Genomic DNA, 21,246 nt, shown 5'->3' with positions numbered 1-21,246 from the left:
TTTGGGGTATTTTGGGGTATTTTTGGGGTGTTTTTTGGTTATTTTTGGTTTATTTTCTGTGTATTTTGGGGTCCCCAGGTCCCCCTGGGCCCGGGCACGGTCCCTGCTGGTGGCCGGGGGGGTTTGGGGTATTTTTGGGGTATTTTTTGGGTTATTTTGGGTTATTTTAGGGTATTTTTGGTTATTTTCTGTGTATTTTGGGGTCCCCAGGTGCCCCTGGGCCCGGGCACGGTCCCTGCTGGTGGCAGGGGGGGGTCCCAGCTCCGCGGCCCTGAGGCTCCTCGAGGACGCCCCGTTCGTCATCGCCTTCGACCCCCACCCCAAAAACGGGGACCCCCACCCCAAAAACGGGGAACCCCCCAAAAACGGGGACCCCCACCCCAAAAACGGGGAACCCCCCCCCGAGGAGCGAGACCCCCCCCGGGATGGGGACCTGGACAACGAGGCCAAGGCGCTGCTGCTGGGACCCCCCCCACAACCGGTCAGAAACCCCCAAAATCCCCAAAAACCTCCCCAAAATCCTATTAAAATACCCCTAAATCCCCCTGGGAGCACCTAAACCTCCCACAATGGGTCAGAGAGCCCCAAATCCCCCAAAATCTCCCCAAAATCCCATTAAAATACCCTCAAAATCCCATTAAAATACCCCAAACCCCCCTGGGAGCACCTAAACCCCCCACAATGGGTCAGAGAGCCCCAAAATCCCCTCAAAATCCCCCTGGGAGCACCTAAACCCCCCAGAACCAGTCAGAGACCCCCAAATTCCCCCAAAACCTCCCCAAAATCCCATTAAAATACCCCAAAACCCCCTGGGAACACCTAAAGCCCCACAACCCATCAGAGACCCCCAAAATCCCCCCAAAATTGCCCCAAAATCCCCCTGGGAAATCCCAAATCCCCCACAATCAGTCAGAGAGCCCCAAAATCCCCCCAAAACCTCCCTGGACCCCCCAAATCTCCCAAAACCCGAGCCAGGAGCCCCATGAGGGATTTTGGGGGGTCTGGGGGGAGTTTTGGGGGTCGCAGGGGGAATTGAGGGGGTCCAGGGTGGATTTTGGGGTGGCCTGGAGGATTTGGGGCCATCCCCAGGGGCTTCTTGGAGCTGTTTAGGGACATTTTGGGAGGGGGTTTGGGGCTCAGGGATATTTTGGGTGCTCAGGGATATTTTGGGTGCTCAGGGGTATTTTGGGGGGGTCCCAGGGTGGGATTTTGGGGAGTTTTTGGGGGAATTTGGTGTCCCCCCAGGTGGTTCGACAAGTCGCTGACGTTGGTCGTGTTCCCCTCGGGGCGCGTGGGGCTCAGCGTGGAGCACTCGTGGGGAGACCCCCCCGTGGCTGGGCATCTCTGGGAGGTACCCCAAAAATGGCCCAAAATCACCCCAAAAATCCCACCAAAATACCCCCAAAATTCCCCACAAAATCACCCCAAAAATACCCCCAAAATCACCCCAAAAATACCCCCAAAATCACCCCAAAAATACCCCCGAATCACCCCAAAAATACCCCCAAAATCACCCAAAAATACCCCCAAAATCGCCCCAAAAATACCCCCAAATCACCCCAAAAATACCCCCAAATCACCCCAAAATACCCCCTAAAATACCCCAAAAATCCCACCAAAATACCCCAAAAATCCCACCAAAATACCTCAAAAATACCCCAAAATCACCCCAAAAATACCCCTGAATCACCCCAAAAATTCCCCCCCAAATCACCCCAAAAATCCCACCAAAATCACCCCAAAAATTCCCCCAAAATCAGCCAAAAATACCCCCAAATCACCCCAAAAATCCCACCAAAATAGCGCAAAAATTCCCCCCAAAATCACCCCAAAAATCCCACCAAAATAACCCAAAAATTCCCTCCAAAATCACCCCAAAAATACCCCAAATCCCCAAAAAAATACCCCCTAAAATACCCCAAAAATTCCCCCCAAAATCACCCCAAAAATACCCCCAAATCACCCCAAAAATCCCACCAAAATACCCCCAAAATACCCCCAAATCACCCCAAAAATCCCACCAAAATTACCCCAAAAATTCCCCACAAAATCACCCCAAAAATACCCCCAAATCACCCCAAAAATCCCACCAAAATACCTCAAAAATACCCCCAAAATACCCCTGAAAATTCCCCCAAAAATCCCCCAATTCCCCCCAAAAATCTCCCAAATCCCCCCCCAAAAATCTCCCAAATCCTCCCAAAATCTCCAAAAAAATCCCCCACAAATTCACTGAAAAATCCCCCAAAATCCAGGACTCCTCTGTGGTCAAGCATCTCTGGGAGCTACCCAACAAATACCTCAAATCACCCTAAAAATCCCTCCCAAATCCTCCCAAAATCCCCCCAAAATACCCCTGAAAATCCCCCCAAAATTCCCAAATCCCCCCCAAAATCCCCCCAAAAATTCCCCCAAAAATCTCCTTAAAATTACCCTGAAAATTCGCAAAAAATCCACCAAAATTCCTCCAAAAATCCCTCCAAAAAATTCCCCCAAATCCCCCCAAAATGCTCCTGAAATGCTGCAAAAATCCCCCCAAAATCACCCCAAAAATTCTGCCAAAATCTCCCAGAACTTGGGACTCCCCAAAAAGCCTTCACAGACCCCCCCCTAAAACCCCCCCAAATCTGAGACCCCTCCCCAATTTCGGGGGAATCGCGGAGCCCAAAATTGGGGGATGTGAGGGGAAAATGGTGGGAAACGTGAGGGGGGAAAAAAGCAAGAAAAATGAGGGGGAAAGGAAGGAAAATGTGAGGAAAAATGGCAGAAAATGTGAGGGGAAAAGGGCGGGAAATGTGAGGGGGAAAGGGCGGGAAACGTGAGGGGGGAAAGGGCGGGAAATGTGAGGGGAGAAAAAAGCGGGAAAAATGAGAGAAAAAAGAAGGAAAACAGGAAAAAAAATGAGAAATGTGAGGGGAAAAGTGACAAATGTGAGGGGAAAAGTGAGAAACGTGAGGGGAAAAGTGAGAAATGTGAGGGGAAAAAAGGGCGGGAAACGTGAGGGGAAAAAAGGGCGGGAAAACGTGAGGGGAAGAAAGGGTCAGAAACGTGAGGGGAAAAGGGTGAGAAATGAGGGGGAAAATTTTTGGGGAGGGTCAGGGGGGGAAATTTGGGGGGGTCCCCAAATTTGGGACCCCCTAATTTGCCGCCCTCAGTTCGCGCTGGCCCTGGACCGGTCCCTGGGCTACGACGAGTCCGGGAGCTGCATTGGGGGGAGCCAGGGCAGGCCCTTAGAGCCCCCCCAGGAACTGCACTGGGACCTCCCCCCGCAGGTACTGGGAGCACTGGGAGGGACTGGGAGAGCGGTTTAAGGGATATTTTGGGGTGTTTTAGGAATATTTTCGGGCAGGTTTCGGGGGTGCTGCCCCAGGCCCGGGAGCAGTTCCAGGCCATGGCTGAGGGGCTCCAGCTCCATGTGGTGTCGGTCGAGGCCCCCCCAGGAACCTCCGGGACCCCTGAGAGCTCCCAGGAGCTGCTGGCGCTGGCGCTGGAGCTGGCACTGGTCAGGGTGAGACGCTGAGAGCCCCAAAATTCACCCTGGGAACCCCAAACTCCATCCCAGAGACCCAAAATTTCCCCAAAATCCCCTCAGGAGCTCGGCCTGGTCCTCACATATGAACCCATCCCGACTCAAGTTTCCTCGAGGACTCCAAAACCCACCTGAGACCCCCCAAATCCAACTGACACCCCCCTAAACTCCATCCCTGAGACAGCAAAATCCTCCAGATTTCCAAATCTCCCCAAAATCCCCTCAGGAACGCGGCCCAGCCCTCACGTACGAGCCAATCCCAACGCGCCTTTTCCTTGAGGGCCGCGCTGATGGCGCACGAGGCGTGGGGCGATCCCTGCTGGAGCTGGAACGTGCCCTGAGGGACCCCCAAATTCCTGTGAGGAACCCCAAAAATGGGGCTGGGGGATGCTGAGGGGTTGCTGAGGGGGGTCTTGGGTTTGGGGGAGTCACTGGGGGTATTGTTTGGTGAGGGGAAAAAGGGCCGGAAATGTGAGGGGAGAAAATGGCAGAAAATGTGAGGGGAAGAGGGTAGAAAGCGTGAGGAGAAAAGGGTGGAAAACGGGAAAAATGGCGGGAAGTGTGAAGGGAGAAAATGGCGGAAAATGTGAGGGAAAAAAAGTTGGAAAATGTGAGAGGAAAAGGCCAGTGGTGGGTGCTGCTCGAGGGGGTCCCGGGAGGATTTTTGGGGCGATCATTGAGGGTCTCATTGAGGATTTTGGGGCGATCATTGGGGGCCTCTGGGAGGATTTTGGGGCGATCATTGGGGGGTCTCATTGAGGATTTTGGGGCCATCATTGGAGGGATTTTGGGGGGATTTTGGGGTGATCATGGGGGGTCTCTGGGAGGATTTTGGGGTGATCATTGGGGGTCTCAGGGAGGACGTCGGGGTGGTCATTGGGGGTCTTGGGGGGATTTTGGGGCGATCATTGAGGGGATTTTGAGGCGATCATTGAGGGTCTCATAGAGGATTTTGGGGCGATTATTGGGGGTCTCAGGGGTGATTTTGGGGTGGTCATTGGGGGTCTTAAGGGTGATTTTGGGGTGCTCGTTGGGGGTCTCGGGGTCCCCCTAACCTGCAGTTCCCCTCTGTGCCCAGCGGGGGCGCCGGCGGGCGCTGCTGGAGGCGGCGCTGGCGCAGGCGCGGGGGCGGCGCAGGGCGGCCATGACGGGGGCGGGGCTGGAGCGGCACCTGCAGGCGCTGGCGGCCGTGGCCAATCAGATGCAGCTCCGCCCTCCCTTCCTCACAGAGGTGGGCGGGGCTTTGGATGGGCAGGGGGTGTGGCCTGAGGGGGGTGTGGTTTATACTGAGGAGGGGCGGGGCTATGCTGGGGATTACCATATAAGGAGGTGGGTGGGGCTTGAGGCCAGTGCTTGGGTTAAGAGGGGTGGGGCCTAAACCAGGAGGGGTGGGGCTTGACTAAAGTTGCCTTATAAGGAGGTGGGTGGAGCCAAGGAGAGCCTGGTCCTGTCTTTATATGGTCAACAGGGTGTGGCCAAAAAGGGCATGGCCTAAGTACAGTCACAGTGATTGACCAGCACATTTGGGTGTGGGTGTGGTCTCATTTGCATATCCCCACCCCCTAGGTGCTGGGGCAGCCCTGGGCTCTGGCCTTTAGCCCCGCCCCTCGGCCACACCCCCCACTGCTGCCCCACCCCCTGCGGCCTGCAGGAGGAGGCTTCAACCCGGTGGGTACTGGGATGGACTGGGAGGGACTGGGGAGGTAATGGGGAGGACTGGGATGGACTGGGAGGGACTGGGGAGGTAATGGGGGGGACTGGGAGGGACTGGGATGGACTGGGGGGAACTGGGGGTGGAGTGAGAGGGAGTGGGAGGGAACTGGGATGGACTGGGAGGGACTGGGGGGGAATGGGGGGGACTGGGATGGTCTGGGATGGACTGGGGGTCACTGGGATGAACTGGGGGATAACTGGGATGAGCTGGGGGGTCACTGGGATGAACTGGGGGGTCACTGGGATGAACTGGGATGGTCACTGGGATGAACTGGGGGATAACTGGGATGAACTGGGAGGTCACTGGGAGGAGCTGGGGGGTCACTGGGATGAGCTGGGGGGTCACTGGGATGAACTGGGGGGTCACTGGGATGAACTGGGATGGTCACTGGGATGAACTGGGGGTCACTGGGATGAACTGGGATGGTCACTGGGATGAACTGGGGGATAACTGGGATGAGCTGGGGGGTCACTGTGATTAACTGGGGGGTCACTGGTGCTGACTGGGCCCCCCCCAGCCCCACCAGGACGGGTACGGGGTGTCCTTCACCGGGGGAGGGGACGCCGGCCCCGTCCTCGTCCACATCTCCTGCAGGGAGGGGTCCCCAAAAACGGTGAGTGACCCAAAAAAAACCCCAAAAAAACCCCAAAACCTCCCCCAAAAAACCCCAAAATCACCCACAAAAAAATCCCAAAACCTCCCCAAAACGCCCAAAATCTTCCCCAAATCCCCCTTCTCCCTCTCCCCTCCCCCCTCAGTGATTTTTGGGGTTCTGGGGGAGTTTTTGGGGGGTCTGAGGGTGGATTTGAGGGGTCTGAGGGTGGATTTGGGGTTCAGGGGGGGTCCCTGACCCCGTGCCCCTCCCCCCAGGACCCCCAGGTGTTCTCACAGCGGCTCCGGGCAGCCCTGGGCGGGATTTGGGGGATTTTGGGGGGGGGGGATTTTGGGGTTCAGGGGTGGATTTTGGGGGTCCTGGGGGTGAATTTGGGGGTTCAGGGGTGGATTTGGGGTTCAGGGGGGTTCCCTGACCCCCTGCCCCTCCTCCCTTAGTGATTTTTGGGGTCTCTGGGGGTTTTGGGGGGATTTGAGGGTCCGGGGGGATTTGGGGGTTCAGGGGGATTTTGGGGTTCGGGGGGGGTCCCTGACCTGTGCCCCTCCCCCCAGGACCCCCGTTTGTTCTCGCGGCGGCTCCGGGAGGCGCTGGGGGAGCTGGGGCAGCTCCTGGGGGGGGAGGGGCCGGGGGGGGCACCCCCAGAGCCGCCCCTCCCCCCCCAATAAAGAACTGCCAGAGCCCCCCCGTGTGCTGGACTGGGATGGACTGGGATGGACTGGGGGGGACTGGGATGGACTGGGAGGGGATTGGGAGAGACTGGGGGGGACTGGGAGGGGACTGGGATGGACTGGGAGGGGATTGGGAGAGACTGGGGGGGACTGGGATGGACTGGGGGGGACTGGGAGGGACTGGGAGGGGATTGAGGGGGACTGGGAGGGACTGGAAGGGGATTGGGATGGACTGGGAGGTGATTGGGGGGGCACTGGGAGAGACTGGGAGGTGGCTGGGGAGAATTGGGGGGGACTGGGAGGTTCTGGAAGTTACTGGGGATTACTGGGAGGTCACTGGAGTTACTGGGAGGACACCGAGAGGTCACTGGAGTTACTGGGAGTTACTGGAGTTACTGGGAGGACACCAAGAGGTCACTGGAGTTACTGGGAGGTCACTGGAGGTACTGGGAGGACACCGAGAGGTCACTCGAGTTACTGGGAGTTACTGGGAGGACGCCGAGCCCTCCCTACCGCCATCGCTTGTCACGTGACCGGAAGCCACATCAGTATCCGGAAGTGGGCGGGGCTCCCACCGGAAGTGCCGCCTCTCCTCACGGCCAAGATGGCGGCGCGGCGCGGCTCCTCCAAAGCCCGGGCTCCGAATCGCCTCAGGGCCACGAATCGCGACCGGCCCCGGCCCCGGCCCCGAAATCGCGACAGAGAGAACGCGGAACCCCCCGGGCGCGTGTACCTGCCCGGGGCGGGGCCGCCGCTGGGCCCCGATGAGGAGCTGGTGATGGATGAAGAGGCGTACGTGATGTATCACCGCGCCGGCACCGGTACCGGGGGCATGAGGGGACCGGGGGAATGAGGGGGGCTGGAGGGACCGAGGGAACCGGGGGGTCCTGAGGGGAACCGGGGATGAGGGGAAGCGGGGGGATGAGGGGGCTGGAGGGGACTGGGAGGGCACTGGTGTTACTGGGAGGGCACTGGGAAGGGCAGTTCTGAATTTGGGAGGATTTGGGGGGGTTCAGTGGGGATTTTAGGAGGGTTTTGGGTGCGGGGGGGTTGAGGGAGGATTTTGGGGATTGAGGGAGGGTTTCTGGGTTTTTAGGGAGGGTTCAGGGGAAGTTTTGAGGGGGGGATTTTGGGGATTTGTGAGGGAGGAGTTTGGAGGGATTTTGGGGTGGTTTGAGAGGGGTTTTTGGGAGAATTTTGGGGGTGGTTGTGGTAAGATTTTGAGTGGATTTTGGGGGGAGTTGAGGGAGGGCTTTCGAGGAGGTTTGAAGGCATTTTGGGGGGGTTTGAGGGAGGATTTTGGAGGCGTTTTAGGGTGGCTCGAGAGGGGATTTGAGGAAGATTTCTGCGGGGGGAGGTTGTGGGATGATTTTGGGGAGGATTTTGCGGGGTTTGAGGGAGGATTTTGGGAGGGTTTGGCGGGGGTTTGAGGGAGGATTTTGGGGTCGGCTGAGGGTGGATTTGGGGGAAGTTGAGGGAGGATTTTGGGGAAGTTTGTGGGGATTTTGGGGGAAGTTGAGGGAGGATTTTGGGGAGGTTTGAGAGGGGATTTGGGGGGAAGTTGAGGGAGGATTTTGGGGAGGTTTGAGAGGGGATTTTGGGGGAAGTTGAGGGAGGATTTTGGGGAGGTTTGAGAGGGGATTTGGGGGGAAGTTGAGGGAGGATTTTGGGGAGGTTTGAGAGGGGATTTGGGGGGAAGTTGAGGGAGGATTTTGGGGAGGTTTGAGAGGGGATTTGGGGGGAAGTTGAGGGAGGATTTTGGGGAGGTTTGAGAGGGGATTTGGGGGGAAGTTGAGGGAGGATTTTGGGGAGGTTTGAGAGGGGATTTTGGGGGAATTTGAGGGAGGATTCTGGGGACGTTTGGGGTGATTTTGGGGGAAGTTGAGGGAGGATTTTGGGGACGTTTGAGGGGGGATTTTGGGGAGGTTTAAGGGGATTTTGGGGGAAGTTGAGGGAGGATTTTGGGGAGGTTTGTGGGGGGATTTTGGGGAGGTTTGGGGGTATTTTGGGGGAAGTTGAGGGAGGATTTTGGGGAGGTGTGAGAGGGGATTTTGGGGTGAGGTTTGGGGGGGGGGTTTGGGGAGGTTTGTGGGGCGATTTGGGGGAGGTTTGAGGGAGGATTTTGGGGAGGTTTGGGGGGGGTTTGGGGAGGTTTAAGAGGGGATTTTGGGGAGGTTTGAGGGGGGATTTTGGGGAGGTTTGAGGGAGGATTTTGGGGAGGTTCGGGGGGATTTTTTGGGAGGATTTTGTGGAGGTTTGAGAGGCGATTTTGGGGAGGTTTGAGGGGGGATTCTGTGGGTGTTTTGGGGTCTCTGAGCTCCTCCTCCTCCCCCCAGGGTCGCCGTGCCTGAGCTTTGACGTGGTGCGGGACGGGCTGGGGGAGGGCCGGGAGGAGCCGCCGCTGTCGGTGCTGCTCTGTGCGGGAACCCAGGCCGAGACCCCCGGGGCCAACCGGTGAGAGACCCCCCCCAATTATCCTGAGACCCCCCCCAATTATCCTGAGACCCCGGGGACCTGCCCCAAATTATCCTGAGACTTCCCCACATTATCCTGAGACCCCAGGGACCCCCCCAATTATCCTGAGACCCCCCCCAATTATCCTGAGACCCCGGGGACCTGCCCCAAATTATCCTGAGACTTCCCCACATTATCCTGAGACCCCACCCCAAATAATTCTGAGACCCCTGGGACTCTCCCAATTCATGCTGAGACTCCCCCAATTCCACCCAGAAAACTTCAAGTCCCCAAAACCTCCCCCAAGAAAAATCCCCAGAGTCCCTCAAAACTTCCCAAAAAAACCCAAATCCCCCACAAAAACCCCAAACCCATGGGGTACCCCCATCTCCCACCCCACCCCTAAATTTTGACTTGCCCCATTCCTCACCCCCACCCCACCCCAGGGTGGTTTTGGGGTGGGGTTTGGCGTGGGTTTTGGGGTGCTTTTGGCGTGGTTTTGGCGTGGGTTTTGGGGTATTTTCGGGGTGGTTTTGGCGTGGGTTTTGGGGTGGTTTTTGGGGTTTATTTTGAGGTAGATTTGGGGTATTTTTCGGGATGTTTTTGGGGTGGGTTTGGGGTGTTTTTGGGTTGGTTCTGGGGCAGGTTTTGGGGTGGTTTTTGGGGTGTGTTTGGGTTGTTTTTGGGGTGAATTTTGGGCTGGTTTTGGGGTAGTTGTGGGGTATTTCTGGGGTGGGTTTTGGGATATTTTTGGGTGGTTTTTGGGGTATTTTTGGGGTGGTTTTGGGGTGGTTTTGGGGTATTTGCAGGGTGGTTTTGGGGTATTTTTTGAGGTGGTTTTGGGGTATTTTTTGGGGTGTTTTTAGGGTGGGTTTGGGGTGGTTTTGGGTTGGTTTCAGGTTGTTTTGGGGGTGAATTTTGGGCTGGTTTTGGGGTAGTTGTGGGGTATTTTTGAGGTGGTTTTGGGGTATTTTTTGGGGTGTTTTTGGGGTGGGTTTGGGGTGTTTTTGGGTTGGTTCTGGGGTGGTTTTTGGGGTGTGTTTGGGTTAGTTTTGGGTTGTTTTTGGGGTGAATTTTGGGCTGGTTTTGGTGTATTTTTGGGGTGGGTTTTGCGATATTTTTTGGGTGGTTTTGGGATGTTTTTGGGGTGCTCCCAGCCCTGATTTGGGGTGTTTCTTTCCCCCCTTTTTTAGGGTGCTGCTGATGCAGATGCAGAACCTGCACGGGCTGCGGGGGGGGAGGGCAGGGGACAGCAGTGACAGCGACAGCGACAGTGACAGTGACCAGGAGGGGGAGGGGCGGGAGCCGCAGCTGCTGCTGATCATGGCCCCCCACTACGGGGAGGTCAACAGGCTCAGGGTATGGAACCCCCCAAAAAAACTGTCCCCCAAAAAATCCCCGTAAAAACCCTACCTGGGGACCCAAAAATCCATCCTGGGAACACAAAAACTCACATGGGAACCCCAAAAATCCACCCTGGGACCCCAAAAACTCACCTGGGAACCACAAAAAACCCACCTGGGAATCCAAAACCCTACCTGGGAACCCAAAAATCCATCCTGGAAACCCAAAAACTCACATGGGAACCCCAAAAACCCACCTGGGAATCCAAAACCCTTCCTGGGAACCCAAAAATCCACCCTGGAAACACAAAAACTCACATGGGAACCCCAAAAATCCACCCTGGGACCCCAAAAACACACCTGGGGACCCAAAAATCCATCCTGGAAACACAAAAACTCACCTGGGAACCCCAAAAAACCCACCTAGGAACCCAAAACCCTACCTGGGAACCCAAAAATCCATCCTGGAAACACAAAAACTCACCTGGGAACCCCAAAAACCCACCTGGGAATCCAAAACCCTCCTGGGAACCCAAAAATCCATCCTGGAAACACAAAAAAAAAACCCTCAAAAATTCGGCCTGGGAATCCAAAAACCCCCCACTAAGATCCCAAAAAAATCCACCCTAAAAACCCAGAAACACACCAGGAAACCCAGAACCCACCTGGGAACCCAGAACTCACCTGGGAACCCAAAAATCCACCCTGGCACCCTAAAAACTCACATGGGAACCACAAAAACCCGCCTGGGAACCCAGAACCCTCCTGGGACCCCAAAAAACCCCTCTGGGAACCCTGAAATCTGTCCTGGGAACACCAAAAAACCACCTAGGAACGCAAAAACCTCCAAATCTACTGTGGGAACCCCCAAAACCCCTCTGGGAACTCTAAAATCCACCCTGGGAACCCCAAAAACGCTTCTGGGACCCACAAAACCCCTTTGGGAACCCCAAAAACTCCTGACACCTCCAAAATCCACCCTGTGACCCCCCCTAGAAAGCCCCAAATCTCCCCCTGAGTCCCTCCCACCACCTCTGGGACCCCCAAACACTCCCTGGGATCCCCCAAACAACCCCAAAACTCTCTGAGACCCTCCCCAAATTAACCTGAGACCCCCAAAACCCCCTCAAACCCCCCAAAATCCCCCTTTAGTCCCTTTTGGGGGTCCCCAAGCTCTCCTGACCCCCTTTTTTTCCATGTCCGTCCCACAGGTGACGTCCCTGGGGGGGTCCCCAGTCGCTGCCGTGTGGTCGGAGCGGGGCCAGGTGGAGGTGCTGGAATTGAGGGGGGCCCTGGGGGCCCTGGGGACGGAATTTGGGGAGGGGGATTTGGGGCGGGGGCCCAAGAGCATCCAGCAGGGAGCTCTGCCCGCCCTCGCCACCTTCAGCGGCCACATGGACGAGGGATTCGGGCTGGACTGGAGCCCCCTGAGCCCAGGTGAGGATTCTGGGGGGAATCGGGGAAAACGTGAGGGGAAAATGGTGGCAAACGTGAGGGGGAAAGGTCAGAAAATGTGAGGGGAAAATAGGTGGGAAACGTGAGGGGAAAAATGGCAGAAAACGTGAGGGGGAAATGTCAGAAAATGTGAGGGGAAAATAGGTGGGAAATGTGAGGGGAAAATGGCAGAAAACGTGAGGGGAAAACGGAGGGAAACGTGAGGGGAAAAGGTCAGAAAATGTGAGGGGAAAATAGGTGGGAAACGTGAGAGGAAAAATGGTGGCAAACGTGAGGGGAAAACGAGGGAAACGTGAGGGGAAAAAGGGCGGGAAATGTGAGGGGAAAAATGGCGGAAAATGTGAGGGGAAAATTGTGGAGAACGTGAGGGGGAAATGGGAGGAAAACGTGAGGGGAAAACAGGAGGGAAACGTGAGGGGAAATCAGGAGGGAAACGTGAGGGGAAAACGGGCTGGACTGGAGCCCCCTGAGCCCAGGTGAGGATTCTGGGGGGAATCGGGGAAAACGTGAGGGGAAAATGGCGGCACACATGAGGGGGAAAGGTCAGAAAATGTGAGGGGAAAATAGGTGGGAAACGTGAGGGGAAAATGGCGGCAAACGTGAGGGGGAAACGGGCTGGACTGGAGCCCCCTGAGCCCAGGTGAGGATCTTGGGGAAATTGGGGAAAATGTGAGGGGAAGATGGCGGCAAACATGAGGGGGAAAGGTCAGAAAATGTGAGGGGAAAATGGAGGGAAATATGAGGGGGAAATGGTGGAAAACGTGAGGGGAAAAATGGTGGAAAACGTGAGGGGAAAACAGGAGGGAAACGTGAGGGGAAAAAGGGCAGAAAACATGAGGGGAAAATGGCGGAAAAGGTGAGGGGAAAACAGGAGGGAAACGTGAGGGGAAAATGGGCTGGACTGGAGCCCCCTGAGCCCAGGTGAGGATTTTGGGGAAATTGGGGAAAACGTGAGGGGAAAATGGAGGGAAACGTGAGGGGGAAAAGGGCAGGAAATGGGAGGGGAAAATGGGAGGGAAATGGGAGGGGAAAATGGGAGGGAAACATGAGGGGAAAATGGTGGGAAATGTGGGGAAAATGGGAGGGAATCGTGAGGAGAGTAAAGGGAAACATGAGGGGAAAAAGGGAGGAAAATATGGGGGAAAAAAGTGGGAAACATAAAGAGGAACGTGAGGAGAGAAAAGGGAAATGTGAGGGCAGAAAAGGATGGGAAATGTGAGGTGAAAAAAAAGTGGGAAAAGGGAGGAAAATAGGAGGGAAAAAGGCAGGAAACATGATGGGGAAAAAAGTGGGAAACAAAGGGAAACATGAGGAGAGAAAGGGGAAATATGAGGAGGAAAAATGGAGGAAAACATGAGGGGAAAAAAAGGCGAGAAACATGAGGGGAGAAAAAGCGGGAAACATGAGGGGAGATAAGGGCAGGAAATGGGAGAAAAATGGCAGAAAATGCGAGGGGAAAAAGCACAAAATGTGTGGGAGAAAATGGCAGAACACTTGAAGTGAAAATGGTAGGAAACGTGAGAGAAAAAGAGAAAATGTGAGGAGAAAGAGGCGGGCGCAGCTCGAGGGGGTCCTGTGAGAAGTTTGGGGCAATCATTGCGGGCCTTCCTAACCTGCAGCTGGGAAATTGGAGATTTGGGGGGAAACTTTGCGATTTCGGGGTTTTTGTGATGTCCCCTCCTGTCTCCCCCAGGCCGGCTCCTGTCCGGGGACGTCCGCGGGCGCATCCATCGCTGGGAGCCGCGCGAGGGCGGCTGGGCCGTGGATCAGCGGCCGCTGCTCGGCCACGGCGGCAGCGTGGAGGACATCCAGTGGTCACCCAGCGAGGCCTCGGTGAGCGGGGACAGGGGACAGAGGGACAGAGGGACAGGCAGGCTGATCCCTGGGGAACAGAGGGACAGAGGGACAGGCAGGCTGATCCCAGAGGGACAGAAGGACAGCCAGGCTGATCCCTGGGGGACAGCGGGACACAAGGACAGAAGGACAGCCAGGCTGATCCCTGGGGGACAGAGGGACAGAGGGACAGGCAGGCTGATCCCTGGGGGACAGAGGGACAGAGGGACAGGCGGGCTGATCCCTGGGGGACAGAAGGACAGAGGGACAGCCAGGCTGATCCCTGGGGGACAGAAGGACAGAGGGACAGCCAGGCTGATCCCTGGGGGACAGAAGGACAGAGGGACAGAGGGACAGGCAGGCTGATCCCAGAGGGACAGAAGGACAGCCAGGCTGATCCCTGGGGGACAGAGGGACACAAGGACAGAGGGACAGGCAGGCTGATCCCTGGGGGACAGAGGGACAGAGGGACAGCCAGGCTGATCTCCTGAGGCAAAGGAGACGCTGAGACAATGGTGTAAGATGAAAAGGTCAATTTTTAGCAGAGATTAATCCCAGGTGTATCAATTTTTAGCAGGGGTTAATCCCAGGATTTTAATTTTTTAGCAGAGGTTAATCCCAGGTTTATCAATCTTTAGCAGGGATTAATCCCAGGATTATCGTTTTTTAGCAGAGGTTAATCCCAGGTTTATCAATTTTTTAGCAGAGATTAATCCAAGGTTTATCGATTTTTAGCAGGGATTAATCCCAGGTTTATCAATTTTTAGCAGAGATTAATCCCACGTTTATTGATTTTTAGCAGGGATTAATCCAAGGTTTATCGATTTTTAGCAGGGATTAATCCAAGGTTTATCGATTTTTAGCAGGGGTTAATCCCAGGTTTATCGATTTTTAGCAGAGATTAATCCAAGGTTTATCAATTTTTAGCAAGGATTAATCCAAGGTTTATCAAACTTTTAGCAGCGGTTAATCCAAGGTTTATTTGAGGAGCTCTGAGGAGCCCCTACAAACCCCATGCCTCGGTGCCAAGGTTACATTTAAAAGGAGGTGGAAACCTAAAGAAGATAAAATTTACTGACCGATAAGAAAAATTAAGGGATGGATACTGGGAAATGGGAGGGAAACGTGAGGGGAACATGGAGGGAAATGTGAGGGGAAAACAGGAGGGAAATGTGAGGGGAAAATGGAGGGAAACGTGAGGGGTAAACAGGAGGAAAACACGAGGGGAAAATGGGAGGAAAACCTGAGAGGAAAATGGAGAGAAAAGTGAGGGGATAATGGCGGAAAACGTGAGGGGAAAACGGAGGAAAACGTGAGGGGAAAAATGGCAGAAAACCTGAGGGGAAAATGGGAGGAAAACCTGAGAGGAAAATGGAGAGAAAAGTGAGGGGAAAAATGGGAGGAAAACGTGAGGGGAAAATGGGAGGAAAACCTGAGGGGAAAATGGAGGGAAACTTGGAGGGAAACTTGAAGGGAAAATGGCGGAAAACGTGAGGGGAAAATGGCGGAAAACATTTAAAAGGAGGTGGAAACTCAAAGTAGGTAACGTTTACTGATAAGAATAAGAAATAATTAAGGGATGGATACTGGGAAATGGACATTTAGGTCAGCATATGGAGAAACACCTGGGGGGTTGACCCTGAGTCTCTGGTTAATCCCTCAACATCCTGGATGGAAAGTTCTGGATGGAGGGGATGGGATGCTGGGTGACTGACAGAGAGCCAGGCTGGGGATTCGGGGATTTGGGGATTTTGGGATGATCACAGCAAAGGAAAGCGACACACGGGTAAAGGGAGGGAAAAATCTGGGAACAATCCTGCGATACAAACCCGAAACGATTACAAAGCATAAAACCACCCTACAGCAGGGACAGGGGGACCCCAGATCCACCCAAGCTCGGCCATTTTCCCCTCCCAGGTGTTCATCTCGTGCTCCTCGGACGCCTCCCTCCGCGTGTGGGACGTGCGGGCGCCGCCGGGCCGGGCCTGCCAGCTCAGCGTGGCCTCGGCCCACGACGGCGACGTCAACGTGGTCACCTGGAGCAGGAGGGACCCGGCCGCGCTGCTCAGCGGCGGCGACGATGGCGCCCTGCGCCTCTGGGACCTCAGGAGCATCCGGGTGAGGGACCTGGGACACCCAGGGACCCCCAAACCAACCCAGAGACCCCCAAACCAACCTGGGGACACCCAAACCAACCCAGGGACACCCAAACCCAAACCAGGGACCCCCCCCAGAGTTGGGGACAATGGCGCCCTGCGCCTCTGGGACCTCAGGAGCATCCGGGTGAGGGGACAGAGACCCCCAAACCAGCCCAGAGACCCCCAAACCCAACCCAGAGACCCCCAAACCAACCCAGGGACCCCCAAACCAACCCAGGGACACCCAAACCAACCCAGGGACACCCCCAGAGTTGGGAGTTGGGGGGCACCCTGTGCCTGGGACCTCAGGAGCATCCAGGTGAGGGACCTGGGACACCCAGGGACCCCCAAACCAACCCAGGGACCCCCAAACCAACCCAGGGACACCCCCAGAGTTGGGGACGATGGCGCCCTGCGCCTCTGGGACCTCAGGAGCATCCGGGTGAGGGGACACAGTGAGCTAGAGACCCCCCAAAGCAACCCAGGGACCCCCCCCAAACCCAACCCGGGGACCCCCAAACCAACCCTGGGACACCCAAACCAACCCAGGGACACCCAAACCCAACCCAGGGACACCCAAACCCAACCCAGGGACACCCAAACCCAACCCAGGGACCCCCCCCAGAGTTGGGGACAATGGCGCCCTGCGCCTCTGGGACCTCAGGAGCATCCGGGTGAGGGGACAGAGACCCCCAAACCAGCCCAGAGACCCCCAAACCCAACCCAGGGACCCCCAAACCAACCTGGGGACACCCAAACCAACCCAGGGACACCCAAACCAACCCAGGGACACCCCCAGAGTTGGGAGTTGGGGGGCACCCTGCGCCTGGGACCTCAGGAGCATCCAGGTGAGGGACCTGGGACACCCAGGGACCCCCAAACCAACCCAGGGACCCCCAAACCCAACCCAGGGACACCCCCAGAGTTGGGGACGATGGCGCCCTGCGCCTCTGGGACCTCAGGAGCATCCGGGTGAGGGGACAGAGACCCCCAAATCAACCTGGGACCCCCAAACCCAACCCAGGGACCCCCCCCAAACCAACCCACGGACCCCCCCAAACCAACCCAGGGACACCCCCAAACCCAACCCGGGGACCCCCAAACCAACCCAGGGACACCCAAACCCAACCCAGGGACACCCCCAGAGTGAGACAGGGACCCTCAGAGTGACACAGGGACACCCAGACTGACATAGGGACCACCCCAGAGTCCCCCAAACTGCCTCAGCACCCCATAAACCCCCCAAAATATCCCCCAGACCCCAAATCTGCCTCATGGATCCCCAAACCACCCCTAAAAATCCTCAAAACCACCCCCAGACCCCACAATTCCCCATAGCTCATGCAAACCAGCCCAAAAACCCCAAAACCACCCCTTAGCACCCCCAAAACCACCCTCCAGCCCCGTCCCCGCTCACCCCCTGCCCACTTTCCCCCTCCCCAGAGCAGCCCCTCGAGCGTGGCCACCTTCAAGCAGCACCGGGGCCCCATCACCTCCGTGCAGTGGCACCCGGGCGAGAGCGGCGTCCTGGCGGCCGCGGGCGAGGACGACCTGGTGACCCAGTGGGACCTGGGCGTGGAGAGAGACCCCCAGGAAGGTGGGGAGGGGGCCGGGGAGGGGCTCTCGGAGCTGCCCCCGCAGCTGCTGTTCCTGCACCAGGGCGAGAGGGAGGTGAAGGAGCTGCACTGGCACCCGCAGTGCCCGGGGCTGCTGCTGTGCACAGGCAGGGAGGGAATCGCTGCCTTCCGCACCATCAGCGTGTAGAGGAAAATACTGGGGTGAAAACACCCAAAATTGGGGTGAAAACACCTGAAATTGGGGTAAAAATACCCAAAATTGGGGTGGGAATAGCAGGAATTGGGATGGGAATGGCACCCGCAGTGCCCGGGGCTGCTGCTGTGCACAGGCAGGGAGGGAATCGCTGCCTTCCGCACCATCAGCGTGTAAGAGTAAAAATTTGGGGTAAAACCACCCAAAATTGGGGTGAAAACACCTGAAATTGGGGTAAAAACACCCAAAAATGGGGTCAGGAGTGCTCAAAATGGGGTGGGAATAGCAGGAATTGGGATGGGAATGGCACCTGCTGTGCACGGGCAGGGAGGGAATCGCTGCCTTCCGCACCATCAGCATCTGAGAGGAAAATACTGGGGTGAAAACACCCAAAATTGGGGTGAAAACACCTGAACTTGAGGTGAAAACACCTGAAATTGGGGTGAAAACACCTGAAATTGGGGTCAGGAGTGCTCAAAATGGGGTGGGAATAGCAGGAATTGGGATGGGAGTGGCACCCGCAGTGCCCGGGCAGGGAGGGAATCGCTGCCTTCCGCACCATCAGCGTCTGAGAGGGAAAATATTGGGGGGAAAACACCTGAAATTGGGGTGAAACCAGCCAGAATTGGTGTAAAAATACCCAAAATTGGGGTGGGAATAGCAGGAATTGGGATGGGAATGGCACCCGCAGTGCCCGGGGCTGCTGCTGTGCACGGGCAGGGAGGGAATCGCTGCCTTCCGCACCATCAGCGTGTAAGAGTAAAAATTTGGGGTAAAACCACCCAAAATTGGGGTGAAATCACCCAAAATTGGTGTAAAAATACCCAAAATTGGGGTCAGGAGTGCTCAAAATGGGGTGGGAATAGCAGGAATTGGGATGGGAATGGCACCCGCAGTGCCCAGGGCTGCTGCTGTGCACGGGCAGGGAGGGAATCGCTGCCTTCCGCACCATCAGCGTCTGAGAGGGACATATTGGGGGGAAAACACCCAAAATTGGGGTGAAATCAGCCAAAATGAGGTTAAAACCACCCAAAATTTGGGTCAGGACTGCCCGAAATGGGGGTAGCAACTCCTGAAGTGGAAATGGGACCTCAAAATGGGGCAGGAAAATGGGGCAGGAATCCCTCTCAAAATGGGGATGGGAGACTTTCAAAATGAGGCCGAAACACCACCAAAATAAAGATCAAATACCCCCAAAATGAGGCTGAAACACCCCAAAAATAGGAATGAGATCCTCACAAAATGTCGGTGGGAGTTGGTGTTGGAATCCCCTCAAAATGAGTCCCTAAAACAGGGATGGGACCGCTCCCAATTGAGGATGGACACCCCCAAATTCAGGGGTCTCTGACCCCCCAAAATCAGGATTTCCCCCCAAATTTCGGGGGTCTCTGACCCCAATTCAGGGGGTTTTGGCCCCAAATTAGGGGGTCTCTGCCCCCAATTCACTTTCCTCGTCCCCCCACATTTGCTGATCCCCCCCAAGCAAAACTACTCCAGAAATTGATTTTATTTTTCTTACTAAAATTTTAAAAACCCCATTTTATTTTAAGCATTCCCCATCCTGGTCCCCCACAACACAACTCTGACACCCACCAGTAAAACATCACCCAACGGCTCCAAAAAATCGATTTTATTTTTATTATAAATTAAAAAAAAACCCTTTTAACCTTTTGATTTCGAGATTTTCCGCAAAGCGCGGGAAAATACTCACGTGCGCCGCCACGTGACCAGGACGGGGAGGGGGCGTGGTCACGGTCACGTGAGGTCGGCGCGCCAGGTGAGGGCGGTGACGGCCATGGCGCCCCCTGGCGGGGCGGAGCAGAGCAGCAGCGATTTGCGCACGCTCGTGCCCAGGCGCGCGGCCGCCAGCAGCGCCCCCAGCGGCTGCGCCTGCGAACTGCAGGGACACAGCGCCACTGCGCCTGCGTGGAACAGCGAGGGGGGGCCTGGAATAAACGGGGGGGGGGGGGTGAGGAATGATGGGGAGGGGGCTGGGACCTTTTAGAGAGAGACAGAAATAATGGGGAGGGGGATTTGGGATACCTGGGGGTCATTAGGAATAATGGGGAGGGGGTTGGGGCACCTGGGAGGAGTTCAGGGATACCTGGAGGGGGACAGAAATAATGGGGAGGGGGATTTGAGATACCCAAGGTGCAGGAGGAATAATGGGGAGAGGGCCAGGGATACCAAGGGGGGGTCAGAAATAAAGGGGTCTGGGGGTACCCAGGGGGTCACAGGAATAAATGGGAGTGGTCTGGGACCCTGAAGGAGGGGTCAGCAATAAAGGGGAGGGGTCTTGGGTCCCCCCCCTCCTTACCGGGGTACACCAGGAAGTCGCCCCCGAATTTCCCGCCGGGGGTCACGTGCAGGCCCCGCCCCCACAGCTCGCGGAAAACGCGGAAGCGCCGCTCGGAGGCGGGGGAGGGGCGGGAAGGCTCTGGGGGGGGAAAGGAGAAAAGCGGAGGGGTCAGCGCGGGTCTGACCCCGCCCCCAACCCCGCCCGCTGCCCCTCCCCCACCTGGCGGGGTCTCCTCGGGCTCCGCTTCGGCCTCGTCAACCTGAGGGGGAAAGGGGCGGCTCAGGGGGGGCTCTGAGCGTTCCCCACCCCCGATTCCCCCCTCTCCCATCCCGGTACCGGCTCCACGGTGGCTCCGCCGCTCTCCCGGAGCGCCCGCGCCTCCTCCGGACTCAGCTGCAGCGGCAACCGCGGCCCCGCCGCTCCCGCTGCGGCGCGGCCCCGGCGCGGGGGATTCCCGACCAGCGCCCCCCACACGCGGTGCCGCTCCCGCAGCGCCCGCGCCGCCTTCGGGGCCCACACCAGGAACCGCCCGCGGTGCCGCCGCACGCGGGGCCGCTCCGTGAGGGGGCTCGGGGGGGTCCCGGGGGTCTCTGAGCCCTCCCCGCCCTCGCGGACCCCCTCAGGCCCCGCCGCCATTTTGCTCCCGCCTTTCCGGAAGAGGCCCTGCGCTCTTCCGGAAGTGGCCTCCTGAGTCCCGGGGGCTTTAAAGCAGCGATGCCGCGTGGGCCCCACCGCGCCTGGTAAAAAGCTTTGAAAGAGACTCAGCCCCTTTTAAGAGCGGCTCTTAAAGGGGCTCGAACGGCTTAAAGGGACAGAGCTCCTTTAAATGCCGCCATCTGAGCCCCGCCCGCCTTAAAGGGCCAGACCCCTTTAAAAGTACCCCGTCCGGTGGGTTTCATCCCCTTAAAGGGCCAGACCTCCTTCAAAACACCCTTTCAGTGGCCAAACCGCCGTTAAAGGGCTTTTAACACAGTTTTACCCCCATCCGAAAAGGTCCTGAGGCCACCCTGAGGACCCTTCAGGCTCCTTAAAGGGCCAGACCCCTTTAAAAACCGTGTTAAAGGGGACTAACCCCTTCTCAGAACCCCGTGTGTGGTGCTCACCGCCCTTAAAGGGCCAGACCCCTTTAAAAACTGTCTTAAAAGGGCGTGCCCACCGCGTGTGGGGCCCACTTCTCTTAAAAGGCCAAGCCGTTTTTAAAGGCCTCCCTTCGGTGGATTCTTCGGCCCTCTCTTAAAGGGCCAGCCACCCCTTCGCAGGCTCCTCCCCCTCTCTTAAAGAGCCAGATCCTCTTAAAGGACACACCCAATTGGCTCCGCCCCCCTTTTCAACCTCGACACCCCCAAATCCGCACGTGGGCTCCCCTATAATAACATGACCCCACCCCCCGGTGGGCGGAGTTTCTAAATAACCACGCCTATAATGCGCGC

The 21,246-nt window shown here is 56.8% G+C and overlaps 3 protein-coding genes across 9 annotated transcripts; 2 read left to right on the top strand and 1 right to left on the bottom strand.

Moving 5' to 3' along the window:
• The first annotated feature begins 266 nt into the window (after positions 1-266).
• On the top strand, positions 267-6,533 carry LOC139586601 (palmitoyl thioesterase CPT1C-like). Its single transcript, XM_071420159.1, has 9 exons — positions 267-481; positions 1,246-1,351; positions 3,156-3,272; positions 3,350-3,508; positions 3,756-3,887; positions 4,608-4,760; positions 5,096-5,197; positions 5,761-5,856; positions 6,408-6,533. The coding sequence occupies exons 1-9, from the start codon at positions 426-428 to the stop codon at positions 6,519-6,521; spliced, it is 1,035 nt and encodes a 344-aa protein (XP_071276260.1). The 5' UTR covers positions 267-425; the 3' UTR covers positions 6,522-6,533.
• A 475-nt stretch (positions 6,534-7,008) lies between these two features.
• Positions 7,009-19,188, top strand: GRWD1 (glutamate rich WD repeat containing 1). 7 transcript variants are annotated; one of them, XR_011677868.1, is made up of 9 exons: positions 7,009-7,345; positions 8,861-8,978; positions 10,172-10,337; positions 11,533-11,758; positions 13,470-13,609; positions 15,527-15,727; positions 17,191-17,457; positions 17,828-17,969; positions 18,158-19,188. XR_011677868.1 is itself a non-coding variant. In XM_071420155.1 (9 exons), the coding sequence occupies exons 1-8, from the start codon at positions 7,129-7,131 to the stop codon at positions 17,879-17,881; spliced, it is 1,389 nt and encodes a 462-aa protein (XP_071276256.1). In that variant the 5' UTR covers positions 7,009-7,128; the 3' UTR covers positions 17,882-17,927; positions 18,158-19,188. The 7 variants fall into 7 exon arrangements, 6 of the variants coding, with proteins under 6 accessions (XP_071276256.1, XP_071276254.1, XP_071276253.1 ...); XM_071420155.1 differs by having other exon boundaries at positions 17,828-17,927; XM_071420153.1 differs by having other exon boundaries at positions 17,828-17,927; positions 18,116-19,188.
• On the bottom strand, positions 19,133-21,109 carry TSEN34 (tRNA splicing endonuclease subunit 34). Its single transcript, XM_071420165.1, has 4 exons — positions 20,153-21,109; positions 20,036-20,075; positions 19,835-19,954; positions 19,133-19,463 (listed from the first exon to the last, which is right to left on the bottom strand). The coding sequence occupies exons 1-4, from the start codon at positions 20,450-20,452 to the stop codon at positions 19,273-19,275; spliced, it is 651 nt and encodes a 216-aa protein (XP_071276266.1). The 5' UTR covers positions 20,453-21,109; the 3' UTR covers positions 19,133-19,272.
• Between the last annotated feature and the right edge of the window lie 137 nt (positions 21,110-21,246).

Source organism: Agelaius tricolor, unplaced genomic scaffold (genome assembly GCF_023055355.1).
Source record: "Agelaius tricolor isolate 1412-34295 unplaced genomic scaffold, bAgeTri1.0.p SCAF_126, whole genome shotgun sequence".
NCBI classification, from domain to species: domain Eukaryota; kingdom Metazoa; phylum Chordata; class Aves; order Passeriformes; family Icteridae; genus Agelaius; species Agelaius tricolor.
Note: the sequence above shows the minus strand (reverse complement) of the source record. Positions and strands in the feature narration are given on the sequence as shown.